Source organism: Sciurus carolinensis, chromosome X (genome assembly GCF_902686445.1).
Source record: "Sciurus carolinensis chromosome X, mSciCar1.2, whole genome shotgun sequence".
NCBI classification, from domain to species: domain Eukaryota; kingdom Metazoa; phylum Chordata; class Mammalia; order Rodentia; family Sciuridae; genus Sciurus; species Sciurus carolinensis.
This window is the reverse complement of record NC_062232.1, coordinates 98,926,547-98,942,120: the sequence shown is the minus strand read 5'-3', so window position 1 is coordinate 98,942,120 and position 15,574 is coordinate 98,926,547. Positions and strand designations below refer to the sequence as shown.

The 15,574-nt window shown below is 36.9% G+C and overlaps 1 protein-coding gene across 1 annotated transcript in view; it reads right to left on the bottom strand.

Annotated features, from left to right (window-relative positions):
* Il13ra1 (interleukin 13 receptor subunit alpha 1) overlaps positions 1-15,574 on the bottom strand; it is a 62,250-nt gene that overhangs the window by 22,576 nt on the left and 24,100 nt on the right. The window contains exons 5-10 of the mRNA XM_047536605.1: positions 13,606-13,793; positions 11,182-11,333; positions 5,556-5,603; positions 5,151-5,283; positions 2,019-2,115; positions 457-541 (exon numbers count right to left, since the gene is read on the bottom strand). Coding sequence (XP_047392561.1) covers positions 457-541; positions 2,019-2,115; positions 5,151-5,283; positions 5,556-5,603; positions 11,182-11,333; positions 13,606-13,793 — 703 coding nt within the window. The remainder of the gene's footprint in view (positions 1-456; positions 542-2,018; positions 2,116-5,150; positions 5,284-5,555; positions 5,604-11,181; positions 11,334-13,605; positions 13,794-15,574) is intronic.

Sequence of the window (15,574 nt, the reverse complement as noted above, 5' to 3'; positions counted from 1 at the left end):
AATCTGTTCTTCTTTAATCTTTTAGATAAACTGTAGTTTAAATGACCAATTTCAAAATGAAATTCTGACACAATAAACCTTGAAAGCATGAGGCTAAGTGAAATGAGTCAGATACAAAAAGGCAAATATTGTATGATTCCACATATATGTGGTACCTAGACCAGGCAAATTCCCAAAGACAGAAAATAGACTAATGGTTACCAGAGGCAGGGAGATGGGGAAATGGGAAGTTATTGTTTAATGAATACAGTTTCTGTTTGGTGAGATGAACAAGTTTTGGATATAAACAGTGGTGATTATTGCATAACATAATAAATGTACTTAATGACTCTGAACTGCATGCTTAAAATTGCTGAAATGGTAAATTTTATGTTATGCATATTTTACTATAATTATTAAAAAATCTGATAGCTGACCTCAAAAAAATTTTCAAACCCCCATGGAGTCAGTGCTTACCAGGGTATCATCATTCTGATCTCCAAACATTTCTTTAAAAATCTTTCCAGGATCAGGAATTGGAGGGAATATAATGATCTTGAGCCTTTAAGAAAACAGAGATAATCTACATCAAATCTTCTAGCATATAGGAGCTTCCACTTAAATATAGCCGTATTAAAAGAAAGTGTGGGTAAAAGTCATAGTACACATCCATTTTTTGAAGAGACAATTGTGAAAATATTCTTTAAAACAGTTATGGGAAATTAGCATCCTAAGAGCATTATGTATGGGTGAAGCAAATGAACCAACAGAATAAGCAATTTACTTATATTCTATCATTCAAATAATAAGGTGCTATACTTTGAATAGATCAGATGAGAGCTTGCTTTTTATAATTTTGAAAACAAAATCCTGATAACAGTGTGTGTGTGTGTGTGTGTGTGTCCCCAACAAGAACATAGAGACAGACTTCAATCTGTTCACTGCTATAATCCCAACACAGTATAGTGCCTGGCAAAGAAGTAGGCATTCAATATATAATAGTATGCATATCAAAAAAATGTTGAAATATTGGTTCTGAGCTGGGTGCAGTGGCACATGGCTATAATTTCAGCAACTCAGGCTAAGGTAGAAGGATTACAAGTTCAAGGCCAGCCTCAGCAACTTGGCAAATCCCTGTCTCAAAATAAACAATAAAAAGGGCTGTAGCTCAGTGGTGGAGCACCCCTAGCTTCAATCCCCAGTACTGCAAAGAAAAAGTAGGTTCTGAACCCAGCTTAACAACCTTATTCCAATCTTAGGTATTTACTGCAGGAGCAAATAACAATCCATATAGTGAGCTAGAGAAAATAAAACATTCTTGGGTGTTTTTTTTTTCAGTACTGGGGATTGAACCACTGCCTCATGTATGCTATGCAAGTGCTCTACCACTGATCTATATCCCCAGTCCAAGAAAATAAAATATTCTTAAGAAGTAAGTGCCAGATATTAGTCACAATCTGGTGAAGTTCTCATTCCTAGCATTAGCAGCAGCCTGCTTTGTATTAAAACTACACAAGTAATTTCTGTAGCAATAATCTTCACTTCTTTTTGGTGCTGGGAATGAATCCGGGGTCTCACCCTTACTAAGCACATGCTATATCACTGAGCAAAATCCCTAGCTTTTCTTTCTTTCTTTTTTCAGCATTGGGGATTGAATCCAGGGCCTTTCACATGCTAGGCAAGTGTTCTACCACTGAGCTTTATCCCCAGTCCTTACTTCTAAACTTCCACTCCAAGAGTTAACAACTAAATGTTGATACATTATACATTTAACAGAATAAATTAGTAGAAGACCTATCTAATGATGCTAAATACATGCAAAAGGAGCAGTGCTTCAACACACCCTAAGAAACTAAACCAATGCTTTCCTTATCAGAAAACAGGCACAATCATACTTTTTTTGCCATGTCATACCACCAAAAATATCTATAGGCAAAATGCTTCTAATATGTGGGCAAACATAAAATAACAGGACAGATAGTAGTAACCATAGCAACCAGAATAGCAGAAACTAAAACCTGCCCAGGCAGGTACCTTACCTTTTCAGGTAAAGCAGAAGTATTATGATGGCACCTGCAACAATGACTGGAATGATGAGTAACATAGCTATGTAAAATATGGAACTGGGCTTCTTACCTAGAGAACAGAAAGCAAATAAAGACATGAGAATGAAAACCCTTTAAGAGATGAGGCAACAGTTCTGTTAGCCTGTGAGACTACAGATATTTCTGTCCCCTACCCCAACCTATTGTCCCAAACTGTTCAATTATCTTGTCTTCTGTTACCTTAATACTTACAAAAGCCAGGCACAGTGGTGCACACCTGTAATCCCAGCAGCTCAAGAGGCTGAGGCAGGAAGATTGCAAGTTCAAAGCCAGCCTCAGCAACTTAGCTGAGGCCCTGAAAGAACTTAACAAGACCCTGTCTCTAAATAAAATATTAAAAGGGATGGGGATGTTTCTCAGTGGTTAAGCACCCTGGGTAACTCTCTGGTACCAAAAACAAAAAAGTTACAAAAATGTCCAGTTTTGGTGCCTGAAATTTCCTGGACAAGTAAACACCCTAAAGATTATCTGCAATCAGGATATCTTAACTAGTTCCAGACACTGTTAACAAAGATGTCATATCTATTAAATATGTCATCTAATTAACAGTGACTATCTTTTCTTACTGCTTACTTATAGTATTAGAAAACCTACAATAGTCCTAACAGCAACTACTATTCTTAAATGAGCAACCTACTATACATCTGGTACATGAGATGCTTTGACAGGCTTATCTCCTATCCCTGTTATATAGTATTATCTCTCATTTATACAGACAAGAGGAATAAGAAGTTTAGTAACTCATCAGAAGGGCTTAGTAAATGATGGCATCATGTCTCAAATCTAACACTGTACAATACAAAGCCTGCCTTGCTGCACCTAACACATGGAATGCCATTTGCCTATTTATATGTTCATCTTTCCCAGAATGGCATAAATATCTAGAAAGCATCCTAAGGGTCTAGCAGCATTGCTTTGGGCAGCCTTTATGAGGACCACACAAGATTCCTGCCTCTTGGTAATTATACTCTTGTGTAATCCCCTGCCCTTAAGCATGGGCTGCACTACTTGACTTGCTTCTAAACAGCAGAAGAACAGCAGTAATAAGATGTCACTTCCAATATTAGGTGATAACAGATGATGGTTTCCACACTGGGTGTTCCCTCACACATCCTTTCTTGTTTGGCTCACTCATTTGGGGAAGCCAGCTTCCATGTCAGGAGGTAATCCTGTGGGAGGGTCCAAATAGCAAGAAACTAAGGGAAACTTCTCTATTAGTTTATTAAAGTTGTTGCAACAAATTACTACAAACTAGGGGGTTTAAAACAGAAATTTATTCTTTCATAGTTTTGGAGGCTAGAAGTTCAAAATCAAGGCATTGGCAAGGGCATTCTCTCTCTGAAGGCTCTTGAGAAGACTCACTCCTCAACTCTTCCAGGTGGTCCTGAGAGTACTTGGTGTTCCATCACTTCACTTGCTGCCTCCTTCTTCCATGACCTTTGCCCCTGTGTGTCTGTGTGTCTATCTGTAGTTCTGTATGCCCTCTCCTCTTCTTATAAGGATCCTAGTCATTAGATTTAGGACCCACTCTAATCCAGTATGATCTCATCTTGATTACATCTGTTGAAACCCAATTCCCAAATAAGGTCATGTTCATAGGTACAGGGGTTGAGAACTGAACATATCTTTTGGGGGGTACATGATTTAACCTGCCACAGCTTCCATCCAGCAATCAGTTGGTAACTTGAGTTTTTTCAACAATCACATGAGAAAGATTGTGGTCCTAATTGCAGTCTGACAGCCACATGAGGCCTCTAGCTAACCCATGCTCACATTTCTGAATCAAAGAAACTGTAAGATGGTAAATGTGTGTTGTTTTCAGCTACTAAACTTTGGGGGTAGTTTGTTATACAATAGACACCTAGTACAATCATACCTGGCACATAGCTTGTTCAGTATCTCAATAAATAGGGAACTGACTTCCACCACAACCACCTGTCTCTCTGACTCAGCTGTTTCAAAGTTCTCAAATTGGTTCTATATTGCCCCATGGAGCTGCAAAAAAGGAAAGCCTATTCCTTCTTCTATCTGATGATTCCTCAAATATTAAAATTCAGCAATTATGATTTATCAAGTCTACTTCATCAAATGTTCCTCACCAAGTTTCAAGGTCCTTCAACATCCTGATTACCCTTTTAAGGACATGGTGTCCAGTCTGCCAAAGCATCTCCTACAACATATTACTTGGAATAGGATATTGCACACTCATGATGTGGCTGGACCACCATGTCCTACCCTGCATCATTCCCGTGTTCTGGGAGATGCACTAGTATTGCTGCCCAATACCACACATGCCTCTTAGAGGACTATTTAAGGTTCCACTGTTGAGTTGCATTGAGCTTATAGTAAGTAAAACCCTGTATGCCACTCTACAACATAGAGACATAAAGCCTAGGTCTTTCTAATCCTGTATTTGAGCCTGGCTCATTCAGAATCTCCACTAATAAATTATTTTTTCAATCTAGATACAGGTTTATCTCTATTAAATTCCATCAGATCACATCGCCCCTCCTAATTCTATCAACTAGCATATAGGACAGTCCTCTACCATGGTACATCATGAAGATTTGATCATCCCTGCCTTCTATGTGTTTACTCAGGTTATGAATAAAAACTGGAAATGGGACAGAGATAAGAATAACACCATTTGGGGTCTGGTTTTACAGAGTTTTTAAATTGTCAATTAACTCTTGGTTATTTGATAGTAATTACAGAGAAGATAAATGTCAATTGTAAGTACACTTTGGCTGATATCAAGAAAACATGACAGCTGGGCGCAGTGGCACACACCTATAATCCCAGTAGCTTGGGAGGCTAACGCAGGAGGATCACGAGTTCAAAGTCAGCCTCAGCAACTTAGAAAGACCCTAAGCAACTTAGTGAGACTCTGTTTCAATTAAAAAAGTAAAAAGGGCTGGGGATGGGGCTCTATGATTAAGCACCTCTGAGTTCAATCTCTAGTACCCCCCAAAAAAGGAAGCATGACAGTCCCTTTCCCCAATACTTTTTCTGCTACACCTTAGTTCCCACAAATTATCAAATTATCATTAAATTCTCTTCTCTTACCTATACTCATCGCTTGACTCCAATTACTCCAGAGTTTATCATCATCATAGCATAACTTATTTGTTTTGACTCTTATTCTGACTGTGTAAAATGTATCAGGAAGAACACCAGGAACCATGAAACAAATTGTATCCTTAGATATAAAATAAAAATACACAAAGAATATTACCAGTTTATTCTGCCTCTGCTATTGAATCATAATATAATTATTTGCCAAATTCTGTATATGATTAAGACTTGGATTGCAATTCAAATTATCTAACTGTCTCCTGAAAAAAAAAAAACTGGCAATAACCCACAGAACAAATTAGTTTGTTTTTCCCAAATCAGTTCAAATTTATGCTCTGCCCCACCCCTGATAACATGGGAGTATAAGCCCAAATAATTCAAGTTGAATCTACTGACCTCCATGTTTCTCTGAAATTCTAAATTCTGACATTTGTCCTCTTCAACCTTGAAAATAAAAACATGAGTTTCCAATATTTAATAACACATTTTTCTATCTTTTAGTCATTTCTTACAAACCTCCCTTATATTCCATTAAAAGAGGATCAGGTACATTGAAAAAAGTTTGGTCTTTTAAATATGTAGTGCTAGGTCAATTACATATCCATGCAGGAATAAAAGAATTTTGATCCCTAACTCACACTATTTGCAAGATTAATTACAAACATTTTTGCAGATCATCAGGCACAGTGGCATGTGCCTGTAATCACAGTGACTCAGAAGACTGAGATAGAAGTATCACAAGTTCAAGGCCAGCCTCAGTAACTTAGAGAGAACTTAAGCAACTTAGCAAGATCCTTTCTTAAAATAAAAAATAAAATCAATATGCACAACTGAATATACCAATAAAAAATGAAAAGAAAAGGGCTGAGGATATAGCTCACTGGTAAAGCACCCTTGGTTCAATCTCCAGTACATCCCCTAAAAAGCTAAATAGCAAATATATTGCATATATAATATGCAAAGTAATATAAATGAAACACATAAATATAATAAGCTTTTAAATGAGCAACAGAACATTTTCATAACCTTAAAAAAAGGAAAGATTTCTTAAACAGTACTAAAAACCCCCACATTAATCATGAGTAGAAAATTCCTATAAAGAGATCTATATTAAAACTAAAAACTACCATTCATCAAATGATAGCCTATTTGGGAAATAAACAGGCAATGCATAGAAGGGGAAAACATACTTGTAATTTCTGACAGAGAACTTGCATAAAGTTTCTCTCCACAAATTAATAAGAAAAAAAATGCAACTCGATAGAAAAATTGGCAAAAGTCTTGAATAAGCACTTCACAAGAGGATATATAAACTACCAATAAACATATGAAAAACTTATCAACATAACTGGTGATCAGGGAAATGCAAACTGAATCCACAGATAACAATACACAACACCTACTAGATGATATCAAGTACTAGTTAAGGCCTAAGCATCTAGGAGTCTCAATGTCTGCTTAATAGTGTAAATTGGCACAATGATTTGGCAAAACTATTATTATCTACTACAGACAATAATATGTAACCTTATAACCCATATATGCCTGTACATAAAAGAAATGTATACATACGTGCACCAAGAGACAAGTATGCAAATGCTCATGAAACACTATTCATCATAACCTAAATGGGAAACTATCCAAGTCAATGAGAGAACAGATAAATAAAATGTGGTATATTCATAAAATGGAATGCGTAGAATGGGAATGACTCATCCACAATTATGGGAAACAATACTGGAGAATTTCATAAACATAATGCTGAGTGAAAGAAGGCAGACACGCAAAAAAGTACATTCAGTATGATTCCATTTATAAAAAGTATTAAAAGTAACAACAAATCAAATCTATGGAATTAGAAGTCCAGATAGTAGTTGCTGTTTGGGAGAGTAGCAACCAAGAGGGGTCATGAGGAGGTTCTGGGGGACTGGTTACATGGGTGAAAAATCATTTGTGAAAATCATGTATGAAAAATCATTGAACTCTATGTTTTAGTTTGTAAAATTTTTCTATAGTGTATTATACATCAATAAAAAGTTGGAGGTTTTTGCATGTGTGTGGTGCTGGGGATGGAACTCAGGGTCTTACACATGCTAGGCAAGCTCTATACCACTGAGCTATACCCCCAGACAGATAAAAAATTTTGAGAGACACTAGTCCCCCTTGTTGAGAATATAAGGTACAAAAACTGACTAGGTAGAATAAAAGAAAGTTTAATGCACAATTCTTCTCCACATAATGTAAGTCACTTACTATCTGATATAAAGAGAATAGTTAGTTCATTCAATGTAAGTTTTTCAAAAGTGGACTGAAAACTCAATGCATGAAAATCTGTTACATAGTTTAGCCAACTTCTATCAAAGAGATGTTTAAACATGGAACAGTCATTAATTTGGGCATTCAGCGTCATTCACTAAGTATTTCTTGCCAGCATGTATGAAGAGATGAAAGGTCAATGGAATGATGAAGGACCATCTTTTCAAACTTTCATACAAGGGCATAAAAGAAAAGTTCAGGGGCTACTGTGTCCCATTACTGGCCATTTGGACCCACAGGTCTGCTAGGAATCACAAGTGTCAACTACCACTTGAGGCATCAGGTTGTAGACTAATGTCCTTCTTCCCCCAACCATCTCACAAATATGTAAATTCTAAAGTCAGCAAATCATTCTGTGAGTTTAAGTCTCTAGCTCTTGTTCAAATGTAAATTCCCTTGCATAGTTTATCAGTTAATTAGATACCTTTCAGAGGAGGATATCAAGGGCACAGAGTACCAAGTAGATGATTTGCAGGGGTGCAGGGAGGGGTAGTTAAAAAAAAGTTGTTCCGGGCTGGGAAGTTAGCTCAGCTGGTAGAGTGCTTGCCTTGCAAGCACAAGGCCCTGAGTTGTTCTTTATTTTATGATTGTGTCATGAGCTACCTCTAACTGCACAGTACTCTTGTGATGGTACCAGTACATGTTCCAGCTCACATCCCTTCTTAATATAACACCAGGCAAAAAAATAGTTCCTGAGTGTTACAAAAAGAAAAAAATATATAACCAAAACAGTTCAAAATCAGTGAGCACACAAATAAATGATAACATTCTAGAGAGGAAGCAGCTGGTGAACATCTGCTAGGAGAGAGAATATCAAGCTCAAGTGTATAAACAGAGAGAATTCCAGAGACACTATAGTTCTGACAATAGGTAGATAACTTCCATAATCTGTGTGTTTTCTTTAGTTTGTAAGTTAGTAAAAAAAATAATTTAAATCAATAAGATTTCATTAAATGATTATTATGTACATGGTGTTACACTAAGTATTCTCAGGCAAAGTTTAATACATGGAGACCAATCAATCTTTGAGTACATACTGACTTATTAGCCATGTAGACTAGCAAGTTACTAAACCTCTCTGAATCTTAGTTTCTCAAAATTATGTAGGTTACAATAGTACCTATTTCACAAATTTTTATAAGCTACTATATAAAAAACACGTAGAGGGTTGAGGATGTGGCCTTCAGTAGTAAAGCACTTGATGAGCATGCATGAGGCTTTGGGTTCAATCCCCAGTACTACCAAAAAAAATGCACACAGAAGAGTATCTTTGTGGCATATTCTAAACACCTAATAAGTGATGTCTATTACTATTACAAGTAAGTATTGAGGTGGTTTCCAGTGGTTAAGAATATAAGCTTGCAATCCCAAAGAACCAAAGGCTGAATGTTTTCTCTGATATGTGGATGCTAATTCGCAATAAGTGGAAGAGTCGGGGTACAATAGTGGTATTTTGGACTAGCGAGAAGGGAGTGAAGGGAGGGGAGGGGGAATGGGGGTAGGAACGATAATAGATTGAACTGGACATTATTACCCTATGTGCATATATGATCACACAATCTGTGTAACTATACCATGTATGACCAGACAAATGAGAAATTATATTCCATTTATGTGTGATGTGTCAAAAGGCATTCTACTGTCATGTATAACTAATTAGAACAAATTACAAAAAGAATACAAGAACACACCTTTGCTTAAATCTTGATTCTACCACTTACTAGAAATATGATCTTAGGAATGATTAAGTTTCCTCACTTATAAAACAGAGACCCAATAACAGGACCTAGATCCTCAGAGTTATTGTGAACTCTAAACTACATGATTCAGATACAGTACTTACAAATATACCTAGTACACAGTGATCATTCAGTACACGTTAGCTACTATTAGAAGCAAGAACGGCACAAAGCAGACACCATCTGACTCCTACAGTATTTATATTTTTAGTAAAAAGGAATACATGTGATCAGGTTTTAAATATCAGGACATAACTGGGGGACAAATGAGTTAATACAAGTAGCATGTGTCTCAGGATTTTACACAGTAAAAGACTGGAGTAATCAAGACTATTTCAGCCTTCTGATAAACTGCTTTGTTGTTAAATCTATGCATCACACTCCTCCCCACATGCAAGTCCTTTGCTTTTTGCCTTTTGGGGTATTTCACGAGGACACCGTGGATTCTGGTAGTAATAATGACTATATTTCAGCAGGCAGATTTCATTTGCAAATTCCCAGAATTCTATTCTGCTGTGGACCTGGTTGCTCCCTGTGGAGTTACAGCCTGTCAACACTGGCTTATTTTAGTAAGCATTTTGAAAGATCCATGATGAGCTTAAACAACTGCACCAAGGAATTTACCCACGTGCAAGATACTGGGCTCCTTTAAAAACCAGTATGAAACATTTTGCATCTAACTTCTAGAACCCAAATACACAAAGGACCCAGGCAGGTAGCAAACAAGTGAGTGGTGTAGTCCCTGTGGTCTTGAGGTGCCACCTTATGGAAATACATTCATAGGGTAGCCTGATTTTAAATCTGGGCCAAAAGTTGCAATTTAGTAAACAAAGAAACAAACCAGTCCCTACTTTGTGATCCAATCAGAAATGTATAAGGACCTACTTTGTGACCTATTCTTTTTTATTTGGGGGGTATCCGGGATTGAACTCAGGGGCACTTGATCACTGAATCACATCCCCAGCCCTATTTTGTATTTTATTTAGAGATAGGGTCTCACTGAGTTGCTTAGCATCTGGCCATTACTGAGGCTGGATTTGAACTCATGATCCTCCTGCCTTAGCCTCCTGAGCCACTAAGATTAAAGGTGTGTGCACCAGCTACTTTGTGACTTCTATATAAATATAATAATGGTGCTAATGCCCTGAGGTTATACTACATTCTGATCAAGGTCCCACAGAGATCTCAAATTAGTATGTACTACGTTTGATTCTGAACAACACAACCATACATAATCCAACAAATATTGACTAGTCAAATTTGACTATTTTCCTTGCACAAATGCCAAGAAAATGGAATGGCATTATCAGAGCCTCCAAATATCTAGGCTACCTAATTTTTACCTACTTCTATGATACCTTTTCCTACTTTATTTTGGCCACACCAGTCTCCTTTTTGTTTTCTTATACATGTCAAGCTCATTCTTGCCTCTGACTTTGTATTTGCTACCCCCTCTAACCCTAGATCTTCATATAGTTAGTTCCTGCTCAGCATTTTGGTTTCATCTCAAAGGTGATTACTTGGGATAATTTCCCTATCTAATATACCCTCAGTTATAACTGCTCACTACACTCCATCACCCCACTTTATTATTTTCTTCATAGCACTCATGGTCTGAAATTAGCCTGCTCATTTACATACTTATTCTCTAAAATGTAAGGTTCGTGAAGATAAAAAACTTGTTTGTCAGGTTTGCTGCCTTATTGCTAGTACATAAAAGTGCCTGACACATGGTAAACACTTAATAAAAATTTGTCAAACAAATCAATGAATGGCTTGAACCTCGTAGCCAATACTACCATAAACCCTCCAACCTTCCATGATGCCTGTTTCAGACAAAAAGTCTATCACCATCATCATCATCTGGTGACAAATTTAAGACCTACATTTCATTGATATTTCAATGTAAGACATTCAAATGAAAGAAAAATATCTAAAGAAAAATAACCATCTAAAGAAAAACTTACATAGAAAGTATCATGTGTCTCGGCTTGGCTGTTATTGACTTCTACTTCATAAGATAAGCATGGGCTAATAAAATTCTGTGGATTCTCCCACTGCACATATAAGGCACCATTTTGAAAGAAGAGATTTTTAATATGTGGAGGATCAGGTTTCACTGAAAGAGAGAAGAAAGCAAATTAGCTTCCAAAGTTGATTTGATTATATACATATATTTATGGACAATATATGGATAATGAAGATTCACAAAGTTAAATCAAAATAGGGGTGATGCTTTTAATGACTTTACATGATCAAATATATAGTTTCACAATTTCCGATTAGCCACTTAATTGAAGAAGTTTATTTAAAACTGCCTAATAAAACGGAATTAAGGAAAATCTTTGGGTGTGTCTGGTAGATGTCACAAACTCTGACCTGCATCTGGTTTGAACATGATCAGGTTTTAATCAGGACATATATATGGCTTCAACATAGAGAATAAGTAAAAATGCTTGGATCCAAATGTGCTCCCACCTCATAGGCAACAAAGTTTTAGGTACAAGAGTCTTCCCTAGCCAATCAAGGACCACAGTTAAATCCACTAGTCTCCATAACAAGCCAAAATATGGATGAATCTTGAGGACATTAAGTTAAGTGAAATAAAGTAAACACAAAAGATGTATACTGTATAATTCCATTCATATGAGGTATCTAAAGTAGTCAAATTCAAAGAAACAGAAAAAATTTATTGTTAAGGTTTTGGGGGAGAGGAACCAATGTTTAGTAGGCATAATTTCAGTTTTGCAGGATGAAAAAGTTCTAGAGAGCTGTTTCACAACAATGTGAATATAGTTAACACTAACTAAACACTTAAAATGATTACAACAGTAAATTTAATGTTATCTGATTACATTATAAAATAAAGTTCTTTTTTAAAAAGGCCTTAGCCTGGGCTGGACACCATGGTATATGCCTGTAATCCCAGAACTTGGGAGGCTGAGGCAGGAGGATCACAAGTTCAAAGTCAACCTCAGCAACTTAGCAAGGCTCTATCTCTAAGTAAAATATAAAAAAGGGCTAAGGATGTGGCTCAGTGGTTAATCGCACCTGGGTTCAATCCCCAGTACCAAAAAATAAAAATAAAAAATAAAGCATTAGCCAAGTCACTTTACTTTTGCAGAAGTCAGGTATTTGTTAAGACCATGTCATAGAATATAATGGATAAATAACAGAAAAAAACTTGTAGATGTCATATTCTGACTGAAAGGATTATTCTTTATGTCACCATTACTTCCAGGAAGAACAGCAAAATAAGTCTTAGAAATTCCATTCAGGATAATCCACCAAATGAGGGGGGAAAAAGAGGAGGACTTTGCTTTAGGCTACTCCACTTGGCAAACTACCCCAGCCTCACTCCCATTGCCTACTGACCAGGTTGTCTTTGGTCCCCTACTAGAATTTATTCTCGTGACTATCTGTAGGGGTGGGAAGCAGTGTTCTGCTCACAGACTTGGGAGCCTTTGTCAAATGATGGCTTCTTACCTATGAATCATCCATACACCATTTAGTCAGACTTGGAGCTCCCTGCTAGGGTACTAGGAACAAATTAACCAGTATGTGGATGCTATTTTGCTGTAGAGAGTCACAAAACACTTGTTATATACCTTATATCATTGGAACCTTATAACAATTCTTTGAGGTCAAAAAGAACTAAATACAGCATGTCATAGATAAGAAAATACTTATAAAAGGTGTATATGCCTATCTAGGGTAGAGGAGTTAGGACCTCAACCAGATATTTTCAAACAGATATTTTGTGTTCAAATCTTTCTGATAGGCAAACACTCAGCTAGTATACCCACACACTGCTATCCTGGTTGTTCTGATTGATTAGTGCCTGTGTCATAGAAAGTGTTAAATATTTTTGCAAGTTCAATGCCAGCCTTGGACTGGGGATATAGTTCAGTGGTAGAACATTTCCCTAGTATGCATGAAGTCCTGGGTTTCCCCAGCATCAAAAAAAAAATTTTTGTATATTAATCCTAATATTACCACCCTCAATCTAAACTTTTTCTAACCAAGAGATAGATTATTCTGAAACTATCTGATCATATGAGCACCATCTTCTCAAATATCACTAGTGAAAAGAGAAAAGGTCCTAGAGTCAAACGGACCTGGGTTCCAATATTGGTTCTACAACTATTGCTCTAAGTTTCCGTGTACTCCTAAGTAAACAAAAATAATGGATCTGGCACATGAGCTCTTAATAAATAGAATTTCCAAGCTTGCTTCATCAAAGAATATCAAAGAAAGGTCTACATAAGTGTATTCTCTTGTTTCAAGAAGATCTTAAAACCAAAATTATCGTTATTTTTATTGTTTTTATTGATTGTTCAAAGGATATAGCACACTTTTACCCATAGTCATTGAGGATTTTTAAAACTTACCACGGGAAGTTAGAGGCACTATATTGAAGGATGGCCTAATTTTTCCTGCATTATCTTTGACCATTATTTGGACACTGTGTTGTTCAGAACTGGAATCCTTCACTATAGTCAGATCAAAGGAACAACCAATGTGTTCACCTTCTCTATAGATGTTTTCACACTGAAGAATTTTCCCCAGGCTGCTGTGCCTACAAGACAAGAGACAACCTTCTGCATTATTTTGAACAAAGTATTCAAGAAACAAAGGTAGAATTTTTAATGATTGAAGATGTCCATGAAAAGCAATATTTGCAATAAGGCGAGATAGTGTTCTTTCAACTCTATTTTATAATATGGCTCATTTCATGCTCTAAGAAAAAAGGCTGTTCTTTGATACATGTTTGTATAGAAAATAGCTGTGGAAGCTATGGGAGTCCTGACATTCCTCTTCTGCATGAATGAAGATATTCTGAAGCCAGGATGAGAAGTAGTTTTATGCCTCTCGAAAATGCGGATATGCTGAAACCCATCGTTCCCCTCGAGTCCCTTCTGCCTGCTCCTTCCTTTATTTTCTGGCTTGTTCATACTCACATTCTTCTCTATTTCTGACTCCCTCTTCCATTCAACTCCAGTTTATCACTACCATCCTTCCACTATAATTTCTATTATGGGGATTCCTATTCCTGACCTCTCACCCGGAGGTAGTCCCAGATTCTAACTGCCCCATCTGAGTGTTCTACTCTTGCCTTACAGTCTCTGGTCAGTGCAGCATGTACTCTCTTCCCTGTCAAACTGCCTTTTCCAACTTTCCCATTTCCATCATTCTGAGCTCATTTTCTCTAGGTTCCTTATATACTTTGAAATCACCCTTTTTTTTCTCATTTCCCTATATTCTATCGCCAAATTTTGCTTGCAAAGCTTCTTGGATTCTTGTCTTCTGTGACACTCTCATTGCCCACACCCTGATTCATGATCTCACTGCCTCAGGCTTCATGACTTCTCCAGATTGACCTCCCTGACCTTCATCATTAGTGTCCTTCCATTGCTGCCAGATCAACATTCCAGAACACAATGGCTTTTTAAGTGCCCTACTCCACAATGTGGCTTTAAGTGCCTTCAATAAATAGTACTGCTGGTATCTTATTTCCCACTTCACCTCTACGCATACCTTCCCTAATGATCATTAGCACCTAGCATAGTGCAGGGAGAAAAGATGCACTCATTACGCATTTTAGTGTAGGAACTATTTTTGTTTTAGTAATTAGCAGAAGACACAGAATCAGGCTTTCTATCTTTAGCCACAATAGAAGCTGTGCCAACATTCTGCAGAAAAGGAAGACAATATTTTAAAAATGAATGAAGAGTAAAGAGTCCCAAGCCCTTGGTCTGTTACCTCAAAATCATCCGTAGTTATTTAGTTATTTAGCTAGTTTTGATCCTGGGGATAGAACCCAGGGCCTCCAGCATGCTAGACAAGTGCTCTACCATTGAGCTACATCCCTGGCCCATGTAGTTATTTAAAATGCTGATTCCTCAAACCCTCTCTCAGAGAATCTGACTTAGAAGGGGATCACCTGGGCCTAAGAATCAGGCATTCCAACAAAAATTCTCCAGGGAGTTCTCCTGCAAATCCTTTTGTAAAATTCAGATCTCATATATTTACTCCTACAAAGACTGTGTAAAGCCTTCAACATAGAGAATGTTCTTATCCTTCAAGAGATAGTACAAGACTTTTTCTCCAAGTCGTAGGTCCCTACAGTTTATGAAAGAAAACAATGTTTTAAAAATTAAGTTATTGTCATGGCTAGTTCTTGGATCAGACCATCCTGGAATGTTTCCCACCCACAACCAGAAACAGAAACTAAAGACATTTTTCTTACATAACTAGAGAAAATTATGTACAAAATTATTTTTAATAATGAAAGGAACTCCTCTAATAAGCAATCTTTTAAATCCTTTTTTCATTTTTGTACCCTGAGTATTTGGACCC